General features: G+C 41.1%; 1 protein-coding gene and 1 long non-coding RNA gene across 2 annotated transcripts in view; both read right to left on the bottom strand.

The window, feature by feature from the left end:
* Positions 1 to 1185: 1185 nt before the first annotated feature.
* On the bottom strand, positions 1186 to 13914 carry LOC134473295 (uncharacterized). The gene is made up of 4 exons (XR_010043493.1): positions 13326 to 13914; positions 3928 to 4020; positions 2939 to 3097; positions 1186 to 2789 (listed from the first exon to the last, which is right to left on the bottom strand). It is a non-coding gene; the product is annotated as an uncharacterized LOC134473295 (long non-coding RNA).
* A 2517-nt stretch (positions 13915 to 16431) lies between these two features.
* Bmpr2 (bone morphogenetic protein receptor type 2) overlaps positions 16432 to 25334 on the bottom strand; it is a 175218-nt gene continuing 166315 nt past the window's right edge. The window contains exon 13 of the mRNA XM_013157493.3: positions 16432 to 23717. Within this exon, the coding sequence (XP_013012947.1) occupies positions 23470 to 23717 (248 nt within the window). The 3' untranslated portion in view covers positions 16432 to 23469. The remainder of the gene's footprint in view (positions 23718 to 25334) is intronic.

Raw genomic sequence — 25334 nt, 5'->3', positions numbered from 1 at the left:
TTTGCTTGAGGACATTCCTCCGGTGTTTTCCCAGCCGCCGCCTGCCTACCCCCAAACTCATTCCCTGCCGTTACCGCCTGCCGGACCGCTCTCCCCTCCCCCTATGCCTGATTCTCTCAGCAGTCCTGGTCCTAATAAGTCGCAGATGCTTCCCGCTGTGCGATCATCTCCCTCTCCGCCTTCCGGGACCCATAACTCTCCCAGCAACTCTATCACTCTGTTAGCGTTTCCTCAAAGTCTCCAATTTCTTGTTCTCCTGAGAATTCTCTATCCCCTACAGCATTCTCACCGCCCACCCACCATACTAGGTCTCGAATCGCTATGTCCTTCCAGCAGGCTGCATGACTGTTCCAGCTTGCGCCGGGAACAGTCACTATGTTGCAACCCTCTGCCACGTGGCATGGTGTGGCCATGTTCAGGAGGGTTACATGGCGACAGGGCACCGTCATGTTTTGGGCCACATGACAGGGCACCACCATGTTCCCAGGAACCTCACTGTCAATGGGCGCCCCCTTGTGGCTCCTCTTGTGAACTGCAACAGCCGCCCTGTTGCAGTATACATGATGCTTCATTGTGCTGCCAACAGCAGTCCTCTCCTGCAAGGCACACAGTGAGACTCCATCTGCCTGTGTTTCCCAGGGTGACCGGCAGGAACTCTGTAGCCACTCTACAGATGATTGCTCACACGCACCTACTGGACGGATGGCTGCCCAATGGCCCTTTGCTCCGGAATCTTCTCCTCAGGCTCTGCTACCACTTCAGGAGCAGAAGCCAGCACAACCTGGGGCCTCCGCTCTGGCTCTGGCTCTGGCTCTGGCTCTGGCTTGCGCAGCCATGAAGCCAGGCCTTGCTGGAGCAAGTGCTGGGAAATGCCTGAGAAAAGCACTGGATCATCAACATCGACACCGACAACTTCGAGGAAACAATGCTTTGAAATGGCTGAGGAAAAATTATTTCCCAGCCAAATCATCCATCACTTAAGAGTGGAACAAAGCCTTTTAGAAACATTTGATGTCTGAAAAAATGTATCTTCTTCACATCCTTGTTTAGGAAGCAGTTACAAAAGGAGTAAACAAGCCAATAAGAGAGAAACATAGGATACATCCACATTCAAGGAGTGGAGAAAAATTCCTGGCTGGTGGGTGATAGGATTATTTCCAAAAGATGAAAAATATTTCCAAAAGATGAGAAGTATAAAATAAAAAGCGGCCTTTATTCTGAGAACACGGAGAGAGATGACCGGCACCCCCCACCGCTGGCGACCAGCAATCTCTCTGGCGGACACGTGGCATGGGGGTATGTAAGTAGCCTCAGTTTGGGGTGGAACCTAAGGTGGGCATTAGGGATCCACAGGTAATCCATTGGTCCTAGGTTTTGCGCCACATGTAAATTCCCAGGGGCAGGAAGATGGCGTCACAGATAACTTCCTAGGGGTGGGGGAGATAGGAGCTTCCTGCTTCTGGTTTCCTGCTTTCTTGGCTACAGTGTCCTGTCTGGGCCAAAATCCTTTCATATCCCATCTTATGATTATTATTATGAAAAAGGGCAAAGATTTCTCTAACTACTTCCTGCTGGCAGAGGGCACTGTACTGGAGCCTAGGGGAGTCGACAGGATGAAGGTTGATGCCCATGTAGACGCTGGTGCCACGTGTTTTGCCAGGACAACTTCACTGGTGAATGCACGTATGTTAGACTGGAAAAACAAAGAGACAAGATGTTATAAGGAGACATAGCACTGTCATATTTAAGGAGCCAGGTGAGATCGAGGGAAAGTGCCTTTGACTTAGACATGTCATTCTATCAGGACCATGTTGAGGTAGAAACATTTTCATGGTAAGGCAGAATTCTGAAAATTAAACGTGGGGTTAGGAGGAGTGGAGTTATGAGAGGTGCTTACTCCCCCATCTGAAAGCATAAAAGTTAAAAGGTAGGTTGGTAAGGCTTGTCTCTGGTATGCATGATGTTGGAGTCTGTAGGCAATACTGTTAAAGAGTCCTGCTGTAAAAATGATCATTAATAGAATGTAAGAAATTAGGAACCAAAGTGGATAACAAAACATGACTTAGCCTGTTAACTGTGGCTGCGAGGTCTTTGTGAGACAGAGACGGGTGGGCAACAGACGATAAGATGACCATTCAGACTGATCAGATTTAGGGCTGGAAGGGCACCTCTTAGCCTGAGTGATGTGAAACCAGGATGGCAGACTAGCAACTTTGATTTAGGCATGGGTCACTGTAACCTGGTTGTATCAGCAGTTTACCTGGTTGTGGGAAAGGCTTTTATGTATCCTGAAAAAGTATAAACAAAGTGAGAAGACAAAATGTATCTGTCAGTCTTGACCAGGGTTGTCTGACAAATTGGTGAATAAGAAAGGAAGGGGGTGGTCTTATATCACTGAGGAGAGATCCACCAGCGACAACAGGTGGAAGCTGCTGAGGCCTCAGTGTGTCTAAGTGAGCCTGCATAAACACAAGGGAGTGAAAGCATTTTAAGATTTAGGACTGGGACCTGCACAAAATAGGCCCTGTTTATAAATGGTATAGGTTGACCATCAATACCCCATCATAGAGACTGAGGACTTAATGTAGCAGCCTGAAAACTCAGGAAGAACTCTGTATATATGGCCTATATGTTCACAAATATAGAGAATGTCTTACCTGAGAGTTTTAGTGGAACTTGGACTCCGAGATTGACACCCACAAAGGGGGCTGTTGGCCCTGAGCCCCCTCAGTCTTTGGCAGCAATTTTTTCAGCAATGAATCTGGCAGTGTCAACATTTCCTGTGAGGGCTAGAAGTTAGGATGGCTTGGGCTGGGGATTTAGCTCAGCGGCATAAGCGCCTGCCTTACAAGCAGGCAGTCGTGAGTTAGATCCCTGGTACCGATAAAAACGAAAAAGACCAAAAAAAGAAAACAAAACAGAAGTTAGGATGGCTTACCCACTCTTTGGTGGCTAGGACAGTCCAGCAGCCCTGGTGTAAGGTCTCAAAGAATGCCAGGATGGGGCATTTTGTTGTCCAATGTCTTCTGCTGCATTTGAGCATGGTCCATGGGGAGGCCAGGCAGCTCCACCTTGTGTAGGTTTACCTGTCTCAGAACTCCAAGTGTCAAAAGTGTTAAAAATATGAAAAACCATATTAAGATCTCTCTAAGGTCTCAAGGTCAAGTTTTGCCTTTTTGTTTGGGATTTGGACTACAATAGAATTAAGTAGAATATAATCTCATTTTAATGGAAACATTTTGTAGTAAAGGTTTACCAATCTTATGAATAAATCTATGAAAACTGATCTAATACTTTTAAATTCTGAACACATTTACTTTTTTAAAACTGTTATTTGCAGTAGTATGAACCAAGATAAATAAAATTTTAACAAAACTCTTGTCTTGGAACAGAGCTAGTGGTTTCCAGCAAAAAGGAATTTATAACCTTAGTTGTAAAACAGGAGATTGGTCAAGGCTTTGATTGATAAACAAGGCTGGTAAAATTATCAGGTGGCCAATAACCTTGATTAAATGGTTTGAGAATTGTAATAAAAAATAGCATCTTTTGAGTGGAGCTGAATTGTAAAAAAAGCATGCCTGAGCAGAGCTGCTGAGTTGTTGTTTCGCGGCGTGCCGGCAAAGCACGCCCAGTGTGGGGGTGGGGCGAGCGCCAGGACGTAGTGTGCAGGGGCAGGCTGGGACTGCCCCCAGAAACACGTAAGGCGGCAGCAATAATGACGGCGCACAGGGGAGGCAGGGGCTGGGAGGTGGCCTGACACAGCACACGAAGCTGGAACAGCTCGCAGGGCGCGAGGATTAGAAAGCCAATTTAGGAACACAGCTGGGTTTTTATTAGCCTCCTGGACCTGTTTTAAAAGTTTGTTATCGTTTGTTTGTCCTGTTCTGGCACAGGTATAGGCCCAGGGTCATTATCAGCAATGTTTACCTTATGTCTGTGACCAGCTTCGTCTTGAGCTGCCTGCCACAGCTGATTTTGTTCTTGTGAGCTGAGAGTGGTATTTAGAATCACATAGACATCCTTAAAATGTAAATCATAACAATTAGTAATGAATTCAAATTGCCTGGTATAATTCTGTGGGTCAACAGAGAAGCTACCTAATTTATGGGCAATCTGGGATAGATCAGAAAGGGAAAAAGGCACATGGATGTTAACAAGTCCCTGCAGGCTAGGCTTGCACACCTCAAGGTTTCTGGTTGGAACTCTGGGCTGTTTATTCCTTCAGTCACTTCTATCGAAGGCAATAGCCAGTGATAATATATGCTGTTACCTATTCGAGGCCGGCCTGGACTCGCACTCGGGATCCTGCGGTGGTCTACAGTGCCATCGCTCTGGGATGCCGAGGCAGGTGGAGGCGAATCTGAGCCAAGTCTTGGCATTTAGTGTGACCTAGGCTCTAAGATCACCTGGGAAGGGCTAGGGGTGCTTGAGAGCCAAGTCCCTGGCTTCAATCCCAGTACTGAAAAATGACATGGGGCTGGGGATTTAGCTCAGTGCATAAGCACCTGACTTGCAAGTGTGCGGTCGTGAGTTCAACCCCTGGTACCGATAAAAACAAAACAAACAAACAAAAAACACTTTACCATGGAAAAAACGACATGGGGGCTGGGGATTTAGCTCAGTGAAAACCCAGGTGAATGGGCTGAGCAGTAGCCACGGCCTTCTCCGGAGGGAAACTTGAGTTTTCCAGCGCTAAAGTTCCAGTACTAAAGTTGACCCAAGTCTCAGTCAAACTTGGATCCCTATAGTTAGGTAAAAAGTGAAAGATTCTTGCCCTAGAATAAATTACTGTAGGGTTATGGCGGGTGGTCTAACATGGCAGAAGGCCAAAGCAGGACACCTACCACCTCCAGCTTCTTCCTCCGCCTTAATTGCAACTCCCCTTCCTGTTTGTGCATCAAGAAGACTCCAATCAGCTGCTCCTACATCAGCAATGCCCGCCCTAAGCACCACCCCCGTCAGATGTTATATACAGATCTCACGCCAGTGTTCAGGTAAAGCAACGAGACCTTCTATGGTCATGGACTCCTCTCCACCTCCTTGGAATAAAGGCTATTTTTTACTTTATACTCTCTTTTATCATGCTGAAACTTTCAAAAATATGAATCAGAGCATCCAGCAGGCAATAGGGAAAGCACATAAGAGTTTGTCTTGAGAAACAAAGGAACCAATCAACCTGTGTGCATGTGTGTGATTTTTCATTAACTCATTTTCTTTTCCATTTTGGTACTGGGGAGCAAACTCACAACCTTGCGCTTACCAGGCAGGCACTTGAATCACTGAGCTAAATCCCCAGGTGTTTGACAGCTGGTAGGTGACCATGATGTATCATGGAGAGATGCTTTCCTGGTTATGACCCTTTGAAGTGCTATATGCCTTGCTTGCCTGTATGTCAAATGCTTTCCCCATACATGGAAAGTTTTCTGCTATTATTTAAAGCAGGTTTTTAAGTGTCATTTGTGTTATCTTCTGATTTTTCACTAATTCCAATTTTACTAATTCTTTTTGTATCATCTGTAAGCTGTAGGATTCATCTTCCATGTTTTTGTCTTCAGGTGTCTCTGAGTGTATGGTCACATGTGTCAGCCCTGCATTCTATCTGTGACACTGGTAAGCAGCTGTCAGCCTACCGGTGTGCAGGCTAAGAATCAAACATCCCACTTTTCTCTCCTCTCCGTTAGCAAATGGGAGCCAGAGGGCTGAGCATCTCTTGGGAGGATGACCATATGCAATATAGCAAATATGGGGATTTTTTTCTATCATCTCTTTGAAGGCAAATATTATGACTGTTTTGCTTTGTTTTGATTAATCGTATTGCTCTATTTAATACTCTATTTTGATAGGTTTTATGATGCTCTTTATTTGATTTGATTTTGCTGTACCTAATTGAAAGGACAATTATTGTGAAGATAACGAGATATACTATGGTACCTATTACTATTATCCCGGTAACCTGCTGTGAAGTTCTGTACCAATTTCACTGCATTGTCTCGATTGGCTTTATTCTGTCTTGTACTGTTGTTTTTTACTACCTTCAAAATAAAACAAAAAAATGGAGGGAGTAGGGAAATGGGAAATGTATGCATTTTTTTTTTGTCTTTTTCCTTTTTATCGGTACCAGGGATTAAACTCACGACTGCCTGCTTGCAAGGCAGACGCTTATGCCACTGAGCTAAATCCCCAGCCCCCGGGAAAAGGGAAATGAAAGAAGTAAAATTTGTAAACTAAATAAAAGGAAGGGGCTGGGGATTTAGCTCAGCAGCATAAGTGCCTGCCTTGCAAGCAAGCAGTCATGAGTTTGATCCCTGGTACCGATTAAAAAAACAAAAAGAAAAGGAAGATGAAGAGGAGAGAAAAATGATGTAAAGGATTTTACTAAAGAATAGAAAATTAGCCATGGATATAGCTCTGCAGTACAGTACCTGCCTGACAACTGTGAAGTCATGAGCTTGATTCCCAGAACCAAAAAGAAAAAAAAGAATAGAAAATTAGTAGAATTACATAAGAGCAACAAAAAAGGACAAACAAGAAAAGGAAGGAAAAAAGAAAGAAAATTTAAAAACTCAAAACAAAGTTATACAGTAAAAGAGAAGAGAGTCCAAATAATTCCTCCATGCTTCTGAGAATGGCTTCTCCCCAGGCTCTGCAGCATTAGACTCCACCGACCCTGGGGGTGTGGGGAGCAGTGAGTCACTAGGAGGAACCCCTTGGCCTCAGCACTCCAGTTCTCATCTGTTCTCCTTTCCTGCCGGGCTGGTCCTCTACTCTCACCCAAGGGCTCGGCTCACTCTGGCCACTCCTGGCTCTGGGTCCCTCTGTGTCTCAAGTCACAGCCTCCTCTGTCTTGCCTGATGGCCTGTTGGTCTGTGATGTGCTCTCTCTGCCCCAGGGCAGCTGTCTGGTGCCCCAGCTGTGGCCACCATGGGAGCCTAGCCATGTGCATCCCAGCATCTTAGTGACTTCTTATGTCACCAGGACACAACACTCAGCACCACAGCTCTTAGGAGGTTTGTGTGGCTCAGTCTGTGGAGGTTTTAGCCTCCACAGCTGGCTGTCTCCCAGGCAGGGTGGTAGGAACTGAGAGGGCAAGGGAGGAGGGGAGAGAGGAAGAGGGAGGGACCCGTTCCAGCCACTCCCTAGTAGAACATCTGGAGGAATCTTAATGGAGACTGAAAGATACCAAAGCCTCATAGTAATAGAAACATGCTATAATTTGCTCTTATTATGATGCTGCACAGAATATACTGAAGACTAACTGCAATAGCTGGTATAGTTGTATCCCATAGCCCACAGGTTAAAGGGACATCCCTGGGTAGCACTGCTGGGCAGTGGTAGCACATTTCAGAGATGGTACCGGCGAGAGGTCTTCAGGTCACTGGTAGATGCCCTCGCTGGGACTGTGAGACTCTGATTTCTCAGTCACTTCCATTTCAGGCTTGATATATAAATATTTTATTCCATTGTGTGTTTCTGTCAAGATGTACCACACTACCTAGAGGCTCAAAGCTCAGGGGTGCCTAAGGTTGGACTGGAAACTATAGAAGCATACACCAAAATAAATATGTTCCCTTGTAAGTTAATTGTCTCGTGTTTTTTGTTACAGTAACAGAAAGCTAATAATTTTAGAGATTCATAATGTTGGTAAGAATGTAGTTTTAAGGTAGAAAGTAATTAGATTAAACAATCAGAAACTTCAGGGAGTAGTGGCACATGCCTGTTATCCCAGCACTTGGGAGGTTGAGGCAGAAAGATTGTTGTGAATTCAAGACCAACCTGGGCTACAAAGTGAGCTCAAGGCCAGCCTGAACTACATACTGACACCCTGTCTCAAAAAGACAAAAAAAAAAAAAAAAAAAAGATGAGAGCAAACAATCAGAAACCATTTCCTCAAAACTTAAATATCGGGGGGTGAGGATTTAGCTCAGCGGCATAAGCGCCTGCCTCACAGGCAGTCACAAGTTCGATCCCCAGTATCAATAAAAAGGAAAAAGACAAAAACAAACAAAAAAACTTAAATATCAAGGAAGCCAAAATCAATAATTATTACCTAACTTTGCTTATAAAGTATCTATAGAACTCTGCTAAACTTGGATAGATTACTGGCAAATGCTAGAGTATTACCTTTTCCAGTGTCCCAGAAGCTGTAAATTGTATTTCATTGAGGAACTATAATGAAATCATGGAGTGAGATCATGTTTCCTAAGGGTGCTTTATTATCGGCTGTTCTGGTAACCTGTAAGTTTAATGCCTGGCCCAAACTTCAGCCAGTGGAAAGCATTGGATTATTTCGGTGCAAACGCTGTTCACACCTCTTGCCCTCATAATTGACAGGAAAAAAGGGAACCTAATTCAAGAGCTGTGTAAACTGCAAAGATCCGCGAGGCCTCCATGTGTGGGACTATGGACTAATAGCGCCCCCTAGTGGTCAAAGTGTTGACAGCTTGCTGCTTGGCTCCTGAAGATGATAATTTTACTGTCGTGCGTCCATTGCTGAAAAGGTAAGGAGTTAAACACCATAGGAAAAGATCAAAAAGACTGGGCTGGGGATTTAGCTCAGCAGCATAAGTCCCTGCCTGGCAAGTGCGAGGTCGTGATTTCGATCTCCGGTTCCACACACACACACACACACACACACACACACACACACAAGAAACCATAAAGACAAAGAACAAAAAGATTAAAGCCTTTACTGAAGGACTTAATGTTTCTACAACTGCACTCCTGAAAGGAATTTGTGGGTGCTCTTTCATAAAAAGTTCTTTGCAGAAATCTATCTAACCTCAGGGATCTCACAGAATAATGCAACCAGCAAGCTGGAGTTAATTCCTTTCAAGCACAAACAGCTCAGGCAGATTAAGAAGTCTGGTGAATGGAGGTTAAATGAGAATGTACTTAGAAAATGAAAGAGGGGTGGGAAAGAGGCAGGGAACTGGGTGAGAGAAAGAGATACAGAGATAGAGGAGAGAGACAGAGAACTATTTCCATGTCAGCATGCCATGCATCTGACACTGTAGAGACAGAAAACTGATAATATTTCCTCCCTGCTGCAAAAGCCTCATGACACAAGTAAAGAGATAAATGAGTAGCTATAACGTGTAAAATAGTGACAGAGGTGGATAGAGTTGGAAAGGCCTGTGGCCACTGCAGAGAGACACCTTGGAACTTCAGACTGAGAAGCTTGAGCAAGCTTGTTGGCCAAGATGACCAGCAGTGGGAATAAACCAGCTTTGCAATAAGAGGAATGTAAAATCAGGAAGACTGACTGCCTTTAACAGCTTATGGCAGGGTTTCAAGACTTAGCCAAGAAAAGGCTGAGAGTTAAATGACAGAGATGTAATAATTTTTACTTATTTTTCTTATCTTTCTAAAAAGAGAGGATATGATTCCTAGAAAATATCACCAAGCAGGGGCTGGGGATTTAGCTCAGCTGCATAAGCACCTGCCTTGCAAGCAGGCTGTCGTGAGTTTGATCCCCGTTTCCAATTAAATAAATAAATAAATAAAGTTAGGCCTAATCCAAAGGGACTGCTGCTTTTATAAGACACAGAAGACACAGTGAGAAGATGACCATCTAGGAGACAGGAAAAGTTCTTCACACTTTCACCCTAGCCATCCCAGACCGCCCTTCTGTGGGATTAAGTCCAATTTGACTGATACAAGGGGACCGGGGCTGGGGATTTAGGTCAGCGGCATAAGCACCTGCCTTGCAAGCAGGCAGTAGTGAGTTCGATCCCTGGTGCTGATAAAAATGAAAAAGACCAAAAAAAAAAAAAAAAAAAAAAGATCACCAAGCATCACAGATAAACTAATTTAACAGACCCATTCACTTAAAAACATATTGTAGTAGACAAATTACTTTTCTCTTGTTGCTGAGACAAAATACTCAACACCCAAAATTAAAGGGGGGAGGTTTGTTTAGTTCACAGTTTGTGGAGGTTTCAGTCTGTAATCAGCTGAGTCCCAGGTAGGGTGGGACATGGCAGAGGGGAACAAGTTCATGGAAGCAAAAGACAGCAAAAGCAACAGAGCAAAGAGCAGCAGGCCTCTTTCCCTCCCTTGTATTTTATGCAGGCTACCTGCTGGGAGTTGCTCAGGTGCAGAGCCAGAAGCACAAGCACCAGAATAGGAGCACACCCGAGGGCAGGGAGTACCTCGGAAATGCCCTGAGGGCACAGGGTACTGGAGGTGAACAGGTATTCCAGCCCCAAGAACACAGAGAATACAGGGGAAAGAAGTGAGCTGATTCAGCAGAGGTGCACAGTGTGACAAGTGTGTAAATAAATGCACTGCAGGGGCTGAGAAGTCTCTTCCTCCTGGGGGGAGAAGGGCTCCCCTGACCCCAGCTTTCTGTCTTCATTTTCTTCATCCTCTCATCATTCTTCCTCTGGGAACTTAAGGGAGCTCTTGAGACACTAACAGCTTGCTACCCTAGAGTGGGTGTAGCACTTGCACCCTCAAATCCCAGCACTAGACAAGGAATCAATCACAAACTAGATCCACTGCATGTGGAGAGCCCACTCCCATGACCATATGAGGCTGTGGGGGAACATCAAGAGACAAACCATAACATGTATAAAACATTTACTTTTTAAAAAGTTTGTAAATTTCTGCATGACTTTTACAGAATGATGTATATTTTTAAACACATTTTTGTTAGGAACTTAAGCACATTATCCACGACATTTTTCTTTTCTTTTTTTTTTTTTGTCTTTTTCCTTTTTATAGGTACCAGGGATCGAACTCACGACTGCCTGCTTTCAAGGCAGGCGCTTATGTCGCTGAGCTAAATCCCCAGCCCCGACATTTTTCATATATAATCAATCATCACTGGAAAGGTTGGTAAACTTTTTTCCATTTATCACATAAAAAAAAAAAAAAAAAAAAAACAAACATTCACATGAGAAACACTTGTGCCTTGAGCAGAGTTCTGCTACCTTTCTAGCTGAGAGGGGATCAGAGTCCCAGGGCTGGAAAAGTGAGCAGACCAACTGAGGACTTGATGGGAAAGGAAAATGCCTAGTAAGTGAAAGCTTTTCTTGGAAATTGCGTCACTGAAATGAACACTTCCTCAGCATCATTCCACCTCTTTTACTTTAGGATAGCTTATTTGTTGTTATTCCTTATTTTGTTTGTTTTGTTTTGTTTTTGAAACAGGGTCTCACTATGTACCCTAGGCTGACCTCGAACTCAAAGTGATCCTCCTGTCTCAGCCTCTCCAGTGCTGGGATCACAGGAGTAATCCTAGAGCCTAGATGTTCCTTTTTCCTGTATAGTGACTGAGCCCAGGGCCTCACACAGGTGAAATACGTCTACCCCTGAGCTACTCCGACCCAGCCTTGCCGTTTCTTTAAAGGCTGCTCTTTAACTTTCACAGAGCAAGTGTAATCCTACCCCAAAATATCCTACTGCAGTGCAGAAGTGGATCTAGTAAGGCATTCACTCCGAAAGAACAAGGTAACTGTGTACTTACAGGAAGATGGCTTTGTTTTTGATACATCTCTACAAAAATAATAAGTAAGCGGAGTCAATCTATTTTTGGAAGACACAATTGAACATATAGTCTAATAACAGTACAGAAGTATCAGAAGTATAATTTTAAAAGCTATAAAGGCGGGAGTCTGTGTCAGCTGCCATCTTGGTTACTTTTCTCTGGTTGCTGAGACAAAATAAATGCCTGATGCTGTTTATTTAGCGCACGGTTTGTGGAAATTTCAGACCATACTCAGCTGGCTCGAAGGCAAGTTGGTGTGGCTGAGGAGCAGTTGCTCCCCAGTTGCAAGCCACAACAGCAAAAAGGGTAAAAGTAGGAAAGGAACGCGATATAGACCCTCTCTTGTATAGTACGCTGGATCCGCCCCTGAGCCGGTACAGCGCTCATACCGCCAATCCCAGAGCTAGACAGCGAGCCAATCACACCAGTGCTAGACAGCGAACCAATCACAAACGCTAGGCTCAGGGGTCTCCGCGACAGCGTGAGGCCTCGCAGGGGCACTGAGACACAAACCCTGACAGCTACGCACTCTGTGGTTGTTTATCACTCTGAGCAATCATGGCTTCCTTGGCAGAGCCGACCCTGGAAGTTAATCTGCCCACTCGCACCGCTCTCTCCCCAGCTCAGCTCATTCTCCTCCTGTCGGCTCCCTGGGCTCCTCTGGCTCGCGGCAGAGCCGCCTGCCTTGAACCCTCGCTTAATTCCTGCGGGTTCCAGGCAAGTCCCATCTCTCAGCGTTGGCTGCGCGGTGCCTTGCTGTATTAGCTAGGTATGTCATCTCTCCACACCTTTCCAGCTAACCCCCGGACCTCACTCTTTGTGTCATCTATCGCTTTCTGAGATGGGCGTTTACTAAATTGCCCAGGCTGATTTCACATTCCTGGGCTCAGATGATGCTATTTCTCAGCTGCTGACTGCTGCCATGCCACAGGGCGACCACACCTTCCCCCTTACAAACAAAAACAAAACAAACACCCCAAATACTTGAAACTTATTTGCTGGGGATTTAGCTCCGAAGTTCAAGTGCTTGCGTGGTAAGCACGAGGTTGTGAATTTGATCACCGGTCCAAAAGAAAAAAAAAATCCACAAAACCCCAACACATCTTCCCCTTAATAACGTTCTCTCGCCCCTGGAGGAGTCACCCACTATGCTTCTGGGAAATGTGGGTGCTACATATTCTTAGAGGACCCCAGCTCACCTTTAATCCCCTATTTTCTTTGAGACTGGGTCTCACTGTGTAATTCAGGTGGCCTTGAACTCACTACATAAGCCTAGGCTGGTCTCAAACTCGTGGTGATCCTCTTGCCTCAGTCTCCTGAGTGCTGGGGTTACAGCTGTGCGCCACCACCCTTGGTTTCCCACCTGTATTTTACGAGTACTGAAAATGACCCAGAATGGGAAATGACCTGACTCCATCATAAGACTGGATACGGTCACGAAGAACGCCAGTATTGTATGCTTTCACCCTCATAACATTTACAATCTGCACCTTAATTTTCTCCAAATCTGCTGTTTAGGACAGGGCTGTTCTTTTTATGTCCTGGAACAATGCCTGTCAAACAATAGCGTTTGAAAAGTTTTTCTTTTTCTTTTTTTGTCTTTTTCATTTTTATCGGTATCGGGGATCAAACTCACGACCGCCTGCTTGCATGGCAGGTGCTTATGCCGCTGAGCTAAATCCCCAGCCCCTGAAAAGTTTTTCAATGCTCCGTGCAAAAGAGATTTCCTGGGCCCCATGGAAACTGCATCCTCACTCTCTCATGCCCCAGCGAAGCCACGCCCAGCACAACTGTCTGCCTGTCAAAGCCCCGCCTTCCTCAATCTCCCCGTTACCTGGGACCACGCATGCGGATTCGACATACAAAGGTTTGGGTCCACTTGTCTCTGTCCTTCTGGTTCACGTTCTCCCTTACCGCTGTGCACGTCGTCATGTCCCGCCTTCGGGTTTCCTGCTGAAACCCTGCACCACCTGCTTTTCCTCACCCGGAGGATGGGCCTTTCGGGTACACTGCAAGCCTGTGCTTTATCACGGCTCAGACACTCACGCCATTATCGCGTTTAAATAGAACCATTTCCTGTGGCGGCTTTGTCTCGTCCACAAGGCTTCTGTTTCTGGAGAATCATAGCATACTCTCTGGTATCTCTCAGTACAGAAATAACTGTTCAAAAAATTTTGTTGGCAGTGGGTATTGAATCCAGGTGCACTGCGCCACTGAGCTACATCCCAGCCCTTGTTTATTTTTTGAGGCAATGTCTTGCCAAATTGCCCAGGTGAGATTCAAACTTGCCATCCTTTTGCCTCAGCCTCCTTCAGTTCTTGGATTTAAAGGTGTGTACTGACCAATTATTCAATTTTTTCTCCAATCAATTTATTGGTATATTTTGGGTATACATAACGATCACATTCATCATAATCTGCACCTGTGCCTGACATAGCCTATTTCTTTTTTCCCCATCTCCTACCCCCACCCCTCCTCCTCTCCCCATCTACAAGTTTTGTTTCCATCTTTTCCTTCCCTTTTTTTTTTTTTTTTTTCTCTCTTTTTGAGACAGGCTCTCACTATGTAGTTCAGGCTGGCCTTGAGCTCACTTTATAACCTAGGCTGGCCTCAAACTTATGATCTGCCCGCCTCAGTCTCTCTCCTGAGTGCTGGGATTACAGGCACACACCACTCCCTCCAGCATCTTTTAAAAAACGTAATAATAAATCATGCCATTAAAATGCAGATGCAAATGTAGAATTTCGGCTTTAATCTAAAAAACATTATAAAACATGATTAATCATTAAAGATAGTCCTCTGCAGAGAATATAAACTGGGGAGATAGATCAGATAGTGAATAGGTATAAATAAGAGTAGTTTCACTTGTGGCAGGCATTAAAACGTTCAGCATGTCATTACACATTTTCCCAAAGCATCATTCTATCATCTCTATCAGTCTATCATCTATCATACCTATCAATCATCAACCACCTATCCTCTATCATCTCCATCAATATGAATCATCTATCAATCATATCTCTATCAATATATCTAACATCATATGTATCATCTATCAATCTGTCATCACATCATCATCGTTATCGTCATTGTCATCAACCTGGGGTGCTAAGGTCAGGGCCTCACACATGCGAGGCAAGCACTCATCTTAGAGCTACATGCCCAGCCATTCACTGTCATGAGGACACAGTGGAGCCTGCAGAGCTGCAATGGCACCTGTGACATTGCTGCAGATTTTAAGGTTAGGCACCTGAGTCCTAAGGAAAGAGATACCAGAAATCTGTCACCACCAACCCCAAGTAAATGTTAAGATGACAGCAGAGCCTAAGGGAGTGGGCCTCATTTTTTTCAAGATTCCCTTGGAATCTAATTAGGGGGCTCAGCACCCTTTTAAACATGTTTGCCCCACAGACTGAGGCAGAGTTCTGCGCAGGTCACATCCTAGCATAGTGAATTAATTTGCCGTCTGGTAAACCCAGCTTTCTGGGAGGTGAGGTAGCAGATGATAACTTTGAGCCCAGGCTGGGCGATTTCATGAAACCCTGTCTCAAAGTGAAAGATTAAGAAAGGTGTGGGAATATAGCTCAGCATGAAGACCCTGGTACCACAATATAAACCCCCCACGCACAAAGCAATTCATCACCTCAGGAACTCACAGTCCTTCAGGCAGCCTGGGATGGGTGAAGGACCTACTCACAGCCTCAGCTTCTTGGGAAACTGAGACAGGAAAATTGCTTGAACATTAGGAATTCTGGACCAGGAGGAAAATACAGAAAGGAAGAAAGATGGCCTTCTAAAAATACAAAGAAAAAACAGAAGCAAGGATTCTAGAAATAGAGCTAGCTAAAAAGACTATTAAGGACAGCCACTCTCTTAGGTGAACAGAGTTACTAGAGCACCTAGTAGCTTTTCAGCATCTCTAAACTGCTTCATAGCCGTTCTGTGGAATCATTTTTTTCTTTTTTTTCTTTTTTTTTTTTTTTTTTTGCCACAAGCAAAGCTTGAAAGCTATGGTTCAAAATACAATGCAAGGGGCTGGGGATTTAGCTCAGTGGCATAAGCACCTGCCTTGCAAGCAGGCAGTCATGATTTTGATCCCTGGTACCGATAAAAAGGAAAGACAAAAAAAAAAAAATACAATGTGTCAGGATCTGTGGCTCTCAGCAAGATATTTTTGATTCAGTTTCTTCTAAAAGGGAGATAACACATATTTTGTAGGACTTCTGTTATAAACTATTGTTATGGTTTGGATCTGAAGTGTTCTCTAACACTCACCCTACAATGTTCAAGTGGGGCGGGGCTGAGACCTCGAGGGCACCGAGCTCATCACAGGGTCCCTGGTGAGTCCAGGGCTAAGCAAAGCTGAGGTTAGTCTGTCACTGGTGATTGCCTCAGGAGCGCTTGTTTTGTTCTGATCCTTTCTGCTTTGGTAATCTGGTTCTCTACCTTTTTGCTGCACTCAGGTGAAAAACCTCCCTCTGCCAAGCTTTCCCTCTATGATGCTCTTCTTCACCAGAGGTTCACAGCAACAGAAATAGCTGACCACCCATGGACTGAAACCTCCGAAGCCATAAGCCAAGATTAATGTTTCTTCTCTTCAAGTTGACTTTCTTGTGTATTTTGTCACAGCAAATTTAAAGCTGACTAAAAAGGTAACTAACTGCCCAGTATTTTTTTTTTTTTGGTGCCAGGGATCGAAATCACAACCTTACACTTATCAAGCAAGTGCTTGAACTGCTGAGCTACCAGCCCCCACGCTCAGCATATTTTGTAGATGGTCAGAATGTAGCAACTATTATTGTAACTTCAGCTGATTTTTAAAAATGTATCTTGTTATGAAAGTCATATCAGACATCATTTATAATTCTAGTGAAAACATTTAATAGCATACCAGCAATACATTTCTGGAGACTTATAAAATAAAGAAAATACAATTACCATTGTCATTAATATGATCTTTAATAAATGGAATAATGCACCATTTTACAGCAAGCCTTTTTAAACCTAAAGAACTGTCTTAAAATCTCCTCCAATGTCTCTGTATCAATACAATCTTTTTATTTGTTTATATATATCAAAGCATTTACTTACACTTATTCATAGAAAACTCTTTAGTGGCTTAATGTCAGCTTTCATAGTGGCATCCATAGATAATACAAAAGAAAAGTCATTTGCTTTTTTTCATACTCACACTGACCCATCAAACACAACTTCTACAGCATAGCAAGGTCTCAGACGGCTTATACAAAAGCAAAAATAACTGAAAGTAATTATTCATAAATTCATATATGATACTCTATTTTTAATGTTAAGAGCAAAACACACCAAAAAAGATACCCGTTAACAAGAAAGAGGGTTCTGAGGAAGTGCCAATATTTTTCAGCCTTTCTTTTTACAGAAAAGCATCCTCAGAAATGAATACTCTGTAGCTTATGTTTCTCCTGTCCAATCAGAAAAAGCATGGCAGCTACACCTCCTTCTCCATGTTTCAGCTACAACACCCTAAGAGTCAGTGTATTTTACAATTACTCATTTATCTTCATCTGAAAGACTGTCAACAGAAAACCATGGATGATTCCAGCTTACACACCCACTTACTATAATGTCTACAGAAAACAAGGCATACAAAAATTGTTTAAATAAATAAATGTGACCAGAAAAAGAAAAGCCACAGCAATCAAGCAATTCAATATTAAATTATAGCCTATTTTTGAATGGCATCTTTTAGGAATTTAGTTTTTTTAAAAAAATGTTTCTTTTACATACTTACGAAGATTGGTAATGAAAAAGAGCCTGAGACAAGAGACACAACTCCACGGCTAAGATTTAAACACACAGCATACCAACTAAGAAACTGAGCATGTCTGGTTCACAGAATTTTGTTTGGGCTACACAGGTTACAATATAGTACCTGCACAAAATGTACATGCCACTACTATAAACTCATTAGTTCACTTACAGAAGATTTGTGATGTTAAATCACCTCTTGAGAATAGCTGTATCTCAGAGGAATTACTTTACTATGTTATTAAAAAACAAAACAAAGTGAACTGATTAATCTTACCCTTCATAGCCATTTAACAAAAGAACAGAAAGGTTTTAAGCTGGTGTTTCAACTCTTAAGGCCTAAATTTGCTATATCAAGTAGCCAATCAGTAGAATGATTTCTGTCATTCAGTAATTACAGAACTGGGTAAGTTTTTACAATTAATTAAATTGATATTATTTTTTATCAGTACCGGGGATTGAACCCACGACTGCCTGCTTGCAAGGCAGGTGCTTATGCCGCTGAGCTAAATCCCCAGCCCCTGAAATTGATATTATTTCTATGTGAATTAAGTCAAAGACGAAACATTAAATAAACTGTACAACAAGCATTTTAAGTATTCAACTGGACCTACTTAACTTGCTTGCTTGTACTAACTGAACTTTTTCAGTGTACAAAGGGCTAAGATCCTGAGCTTATAAGTAATAGTATGTGTGATTCTAAAACAAAAATGTTTCTGAGATCTAAAGTACAAATAAAATGGAAAAACCCATGTGTTTGAAAAACAAATCAAATTGTAATTTCAAGTATGCTAATTTTGTTAAAAATCCAACACAGCTGAGTATGTGTGTGGGGTGACACATGTAATGCCAGCACGCAAAGAGGCTGAGGTGGGACAGCTGCCTGGGGCCAAGGGTGTAGCTCAGTGTGGATACCCTGAGTTTAGTCCCCAGTGCTGCCAAGAGAAAAACTTAGTCACAAACTGGACACCCTAATGAAATAACTGAGCTCTAACGATTCCTTTTCCCTCACCCATACTTTAATCAGGCTTCAAACTGAGTTTTACACATAAATGTGTATGTGTATAGTATTAATAGGAACACCACAAATACTGTATCACAGTAATAATGGAATTGGAATTTTTAAAGATACAATAGATTTTTGGGAATAATTTTAATTTACAGCATAAATCCTTATGTATTTACCTTCAGATGTATCTTTGATGAGATGAATTTCTAAGTTTTTCTATGCAAACACTCAACTTTAGTCACTTACAATGGTATTTCAAAAGTGGTCCTCAAAAATGTTCATACATAATACCTGATTTCTGTAGGGTTTATTTTTGGAAGTAACTTTTATATTTAGTGTTTAACACAATTATTTGATATAAAGAAACATGCAAAATGTTGTGGCTCAATCATAACACTAAGCTTGCTGCAATACAGGCGAAATGATTTTAATAGCAAAATGTTATACAATTCTGTATGGATGGCTTTTTAGGTATAGCTAATAAAAATATAAAATCATAAAACTCCACAATTTAATAGAAAATATTAAATACAAAAACTAATTGCAAATTTCCTGGTGGTCTAAAGGTTGAATCCAATGTCAAGTGATAACATATTAACTCTCAAATATATCGAACCAATAAAACATTAGAGTAATTAATGTTTCTTAAATATAGTCATTAAAATAGGACCAATGAGAAAAAAATTAAAGAAATTGAGACATTTTTTCTGAAAGAACTGAGATTTAGATGTTAACAGAGGGGCCCTGAAGCGTACTAAAATAACAATATTGAGGAGGATGAGTCTATTTTTTTTTTTCCTGCTAGGTTAGAGAAATGGATTTAAAGTTAAAATGGAAAGAGACAGGACAGACATGAAGAAAGCTTCCCGCACACACAGACCTCGGGTCCCATGGCAGAGGGGCAAGAGATGGAAGTGCACAATGATATGAGGAAGGGATGGTCAGCCATGATGGCATCTAATGGGTTCCACTTTTCCTGTATGTTAACTTGAAAACTTATAGAAAAGTTTTCTTTTGATAACTTTTGGGTTAATAGCTCAATTGTTATTGGATTCACTTAGGAGTTTAGTTAGGAGAGGAAAAGGCAAGGTAGCTGTGGACAAACTTTGCATAGTTCATAAACTAAAAGCTACAATGCAGTTTTATCTGCTGAAAAGAACACATCCAGTCTGGAAGAGATTTCTGAAAGTGGGAATACTACACAATTTCTAGAATGATATGGATAATCAACTAATGTGTGTATAGATTCTAACTTTAAGGGGTTAGCTCGTAAGATAAACTAATATATAAAGCAATCTACAAATAGCTTTGTAATAACCTCCATAAGACAAGAAATTAAACATAAATTTATAAAATACGGTATAGAATACAATTTAATGTCAAGTTCTAAGAGTTAAAAATCTTTGCTGAAATATTTATGTTCATAAATATGAAAAAAAGAAGCAAAGTTTATTGAAGTATTTTTCCATTTTAAATGATTTTTTAAAAAGTTACAGAGACTACAAAGTTCACTATAATAGCTGGGCCTACTGGGTATTCCATGTAAGACAAAAATATTTTACATAAAAATGTTTGCCAAACTTTGTGACAACTCCCACTGAAACATATACTTGAGTACAGTACTCCTTTCTATTTTCACATTCAGAACTAAAATACACTTTCTAGAAATAGATATTTGTAAGGAAGTTACTCTAAATTGGTTTATAAACAAGATGTCCTTTGTTCCTCCCTTATGCTACATATCTAAGTTTTCTGGAATAACAAAATTTCCAAGTCATTGAAAGCAGTTATGGTCAAAGGTCTGGTGAGACTGATGTTAAATTAACTATTCCAAATCTAGCTGAAATAAATTTAGGGGAAAGTCTCTGCTCCCATAGCTACTTTTACTTTTCCCTTAAATTTACTTTACCTTTAGCTCTGCAATGGGAAGAACACTATGGGTTTGTTGAAGTGATTTTAAGATTCACAATGGCATATATAGGGTCAAATTTGATCTTGAGTTAGTAATTATTTAAGCAGCAGTAAGCATAGACATATCTACACATCTTATGTTTGCCTAACTGCTAAAGTTACAGTATTTGATTTGGGAGACACACTCAGGTTAAAATCCCAGCTTTGGCTGTTACTAGATTTGAACCTGGGATAAACTAAGCACCTAGTTTCTGTTTCCTCATTTGTAAAATAGTAATAGCAATTATCATATTCAACTGGTTGTGCTAAGCATTAAAGGATGCCATGGAGGTATATCCTACATTTGCTATGTTCCTTCTCAGAGCTTTCTACAAGAAGTGTATTTTTTTCAATTGCACATTAAGAAAAAGTTTCTAAGATTTACATGGAAGTCATTTAAGTCTAAATATTAATTCAAATCAAGTTATTTCAATGACTTAATTCTGGAATACAATTAGGATTTTTGTTAAGGAAAATATTAATAGACTGCCTATTATGTTTTTAAGATCATTAGGATCCAGTGAGATAAATTTTAGTATATGTTTATTGAATGCCTTTTTACTCAAAGGACCCAAATTCTTTGACATGCAAAATTCTATGATTTCAACTGAGTATCAGCTTTCAAACATTATCAGATAAAGTCAGCAATTCATAGGTCATCAGTAAGAGTGATTTTGCTTGCTTGTGTAATACAGAATTCTAAAAATCAGATATAAAATATCCAAGATTTATTAAAATAGCCTGCATTTTCTACTTTTCCTACTCTTTCAAGAGCCTAATAAAACAACTGGGGAAATTATTTTAAATGTTTGCATGAAATGGGAAAATACAGAGTTCTTTTACTTTAGGATATTCATTTTTAAAGCATATTATTAAATGTTAAACTGTTGGAAAACTCACAATCAACTAGCCCAAATACAAAGTATATCAGAACGTAAGATAACTCTATCCTGACAAGAAAAGATGAGTTAGATCTTAAATGGTCACTTATCTTCAATGTTGCAAGCTGGAGATAAAATATGTTTTTATTCAAAGCTGTCCCAGAAACTCTTGAAAATAGTATACTGAAATGTATTTGAAAGAAAGTGAAGTAAAAATTTACTGGAAAAGATATGATAGTCTGCTACACAGCGAAAAGAAACAGCTGTATGAAAAAAGGATATGTCAACAGACTACCACATATGTAAAGAGCCTGAATCAAGAGAGAGGCCAGTAAAACATAAAAAGTAGCAATTCTGGGCATGAGTAAGATGATCTCAGGTCCTGCACAAAGAACTATATTCAGCAATGCAGCTGAGCAGATGGGATGTACCACAACATGCAACTCCCTGGTTCCAGCAGATGGCAAAATTTTTAAATAGTTTAGACAGAAAATTGAAGGATGCAGTCTGTGCTAAGCAAAATGATAAAGACAGAGGAATATAAATGAAAAAGTACTGTTCAGGAAATAATCTAAATCAGGAAATTGGGGATTTGCTTTCGTCTTTATTTTTACCTATCAGAAAAATCTTACAACTTAGTTAATGTCTAGTAAGTACTCAGAGTCTGAAAATAAGGTGATTGTTTGCAAAACGAAAGACTAATTTGTTTAGAAAAAAATCCCCTTTTTGACAGAAAGTGCTTTGTTAAAAAATACAGACGTTAATGTTTTAGAGAAGATTATTAGTAATGAAATAAGCAAAGAAAACTTTAAAAAAGAGGATGATTTCAAAGACATGTATCACTAAAAGGTATACACTAGTAAAATATAAATGATAAATACTGTTCACATGTCAAAGATCATGTGAGAAGGTGGCAGAAGGAGAGATGAAAACAGAAGAGCAAAGAGACACAGTTTTGCAGAGAAAGATGGCAAAATCTCAGTTTGCTCAGAAAAGTAACTTTGGCCGTGGGACAACCTCTCCACAGTGCATCAGGTCACAGGAAAGAGAATCACTTTTAGGTAAACTCACCAGGCTGTGCTTGGGGACAAAATAAAAGGGCAGTACAGCTTCAAGACTGAATTACTTTTAAAGTTATAAGAAGAAACGCAATTTTGTGTCAAAAATGACCTTCACAGAGAATGAAGGTTATGACTCTATATACTATCTTAACCATATACTTAAAAATTTCATGTAAGTTTAGCTCTATGAATTTTCTGATAAAAATGTATTTCTTAAATAGATGAATATGGAAGATAAACATACTTAGAAAAATAAAACAAAATGGAAAAAGCTAACATTTGGTTTCCTGTATTTTGTTCTCTGTTGCCTTATGAACTTTCTTTTGTTTTTTATTTTTTATTTTTTTTGTCTTTTTCCTTTTTGTCGGTACCGGGGATCAAACTCACGACTGCCTGCTTGCAAGGCAGGCGCTTATGCCGCTGAGCTAAATCCCCAGCCCCGCCTTATGAACTTTCAACCAGAACCAAATATGCTTATTAAAATGCCCGGAAGGAAATATTTGAGGTTTGGAAGGTCAAAAGAAATGGCATTCCAGAATGAGTTTTGGTAGTCCCTGCTTCAGAGCCCTTTGGGACAATGATTCTACACTCTCCATAAGCAGAAGGCAAGCAGAAATTGCATAGCTGCTTCTTCCTGTGCAAAATTCATTGTCATAACTGACCTACAAAACATACAGGGGATGGCAGAAAAAAACGTTTGTATTATGGAAGAATGGGAGTGAAACTAAATTATGGAAGAATGTGTGTCCGTTAGGAAGAGAACTCACAAGAGAGCTGATTTGTGATCTATAGACTATTGCACATTCAAACAAAATACAAGAGACAGAATGTCCAACAGGTATGATAATGAACAAACTAGCTTGTGCCCAGAAATAAAGCATGGGTACCAGATACCACTGCAGTCAAACCTGTCTCAATTTGCTTCTGTTTTAATGACCTTTAGAAAATGGTCCAAACTGATTATCAGCAATACACTGTTTTTGCTTTTTTTCTTAAAAAAATATTTTGAGACCACTTTTGATACACACACACACACGTATAATTCTGTGGTCATAACAGACAAACACAATTTTAGCGAGACTAGACAAAAAGTGCAAAACTTAAAAAACATTAAAAAATATGGAAGCATAAGCTAAATTTTTCTGCATAGCTGAAATCTATTTAAAGCAAGTCCTTGTTGCAGGTATGGGAAGGGGTGCTGACAGGAAGATAAAGCAGTTTTTAAAAAAATGTCTTCTGCATGTTTAAATGATGCAAAAAATAATTCTACTCCATCAGCTTGAAAACATCTTACAGACAGTTCATTCCTATATCTTTAGACACCATGGTAGTGGCGGTGCCTCCATCTGCAAGGTAAATGGCGGCGCTGGACTTGGGGGCAGCTGCCGGATCACAGCCACCATTGTTGACCTCGTGTCCCAGGTGCTCTGTGGCCACAGCCCAGGTAGAAGGGCGCCACCGCTTCAGAGAGTAGGGTGTCTTCACGCGTCTCTTGATCTTCTCACCTGACCCTGACTTGCCATCCTGTGCTGACTCACCTACCAGAAACAAAAGTGCATAAAGATGAACTACGCATAGAAGTATCACCAAGTAAGCACCTAGGGTTGAATTCCACACATGGGAAAATGATATATGCAGGAGGCCCTAATGGATACTTCTCAAGTCAGGATGCCAGGCAATGCTTTTCTAGGCAAAACCTAATTATTTATAGTATTTGGTGGATTATTTGCACCAACTAGTTTTATGACTGATATATTCTAGTGCAAGGAACACAACACAGAAAAGACACAAGTGGATACCCCAACTTGGGAAGAATACACTTGGCCCACTAGTGCTCAGAGTGGGTTAAACTATAAACGCATCCAGATATAATATTTCCCAGAATGGCAGAAATATTAGGGTTTAATTTTTTCAATAATTTCCTCTTTCTATACCCAAAAAGATGTTTTACTGATACACAGTCACACAATAAGGGCATGCTAAATGGGCTCCAATACTGGCCACTTGAGCAATTTACTATTAATTTTCAAGACGTGTATTCCTCCATCAGTCCATTGTGTGGCCTGTGACAATTGTAAAGCATGACTGTCAATTTAAAAGAAACTGTTTTGTGCCTAATGACTGTTAGAGATTTTGGTTGCTGGCATATCTTCTGCTGTCATTCCTGTGGGGCAAGAAGCCAAGCATCAGTCTACTTGTTTAAACTGTCTTGAGGCCAGCAACACAATACAATGAGTATGGGAGACATTTGATATGTGACTTTTGAAAAAGATGACACCAAAAACTGAGAGTGACTGTATAATTTTGTTATTGTGGACTTCTCTTAACTTGGAAGGTTTATTAAGGTTAAAATATAAATGTAAGCCGAGTGTGGTGGCACATGACTACAATTCCAGCACTCAGGAGCCTGAGGCACAAAGATTATTCCAAGTTTGACACTAGCCTGGGCTACAAGGTGAGCTAAAGGCCAGTTTAAACTGCATAGTGAGACCCTGTTTCAAAAAAAAAAAAAAAAAATCTAAATGTAGATATAAGACATTAATAAACATAAAAGGTTTCAAAAGTCATAGTGCCAGCTGGGCGTGGTGGCTCATGCCTGTAATCCCAGCACTCGGGAGGCTGAGGTGGGAGGATCGTTGCGGGTTCGAGACCAGCCTGGGCTACAAAGTGAGCTCAAGGCCAGCCAGAACTGACTGCATAGCGAGACCCTGTCTCAAAAAGACCCCCCCCCCCAAAAAAGTTGTAGTGCCATAATACTAGAGCTCTGATATATTTGGTAAGTATTTACTGAATCTCGTTATATAAAGTACATGAACTGCATTATAAAAGAACAATTATGGGGGCTAGGGATTTAGCTCAGCGGCATAAGCGCCTGCCTTGCAAGCAGGCAGTCGTGAGTTCCATCTCTGGTAGCGATAAAAAGGAAAAAGACAAAAAACAACAAAAAACAAAAACAAAAAAAAAACAATTATGAAACATATTAAATTGGTCATTTTCCTATTTGTGACAGTTTTAATTATTGAGGACAAAGTATTTTTCTTCATAATAGTCTAATTACTTTTGAGATTAAACGAATGGCTTATTTCTAAAGGTAGTGAAAGTAAACCTCACCAGCTGAAACCAGTGAGTATGCACAGTTATCTAAGTAGTCCCCA

Source organism: Cavia porcellus, unplaced genomic scaffold, assembly GCF_034190915.1.
Source record: "Cavia porcellus strain 051 isolate PalLab524CR breed Dunkin Hartley unplaced genomic scaffold, mCavPor4.1 scaffold_26, whole genome shotgun sequence".
Lineage (NCBI taxonomy): Eukaryota > Metazoa > Chordata > Mammalia > Rodentia > Caviidae > Cavia > Cavia porcellus.
The sequence above is the reverse complement of the archived record's forward strand: the minus strand, read 5'-3'. Positions and strand labels throughout refer to the sequence as shown.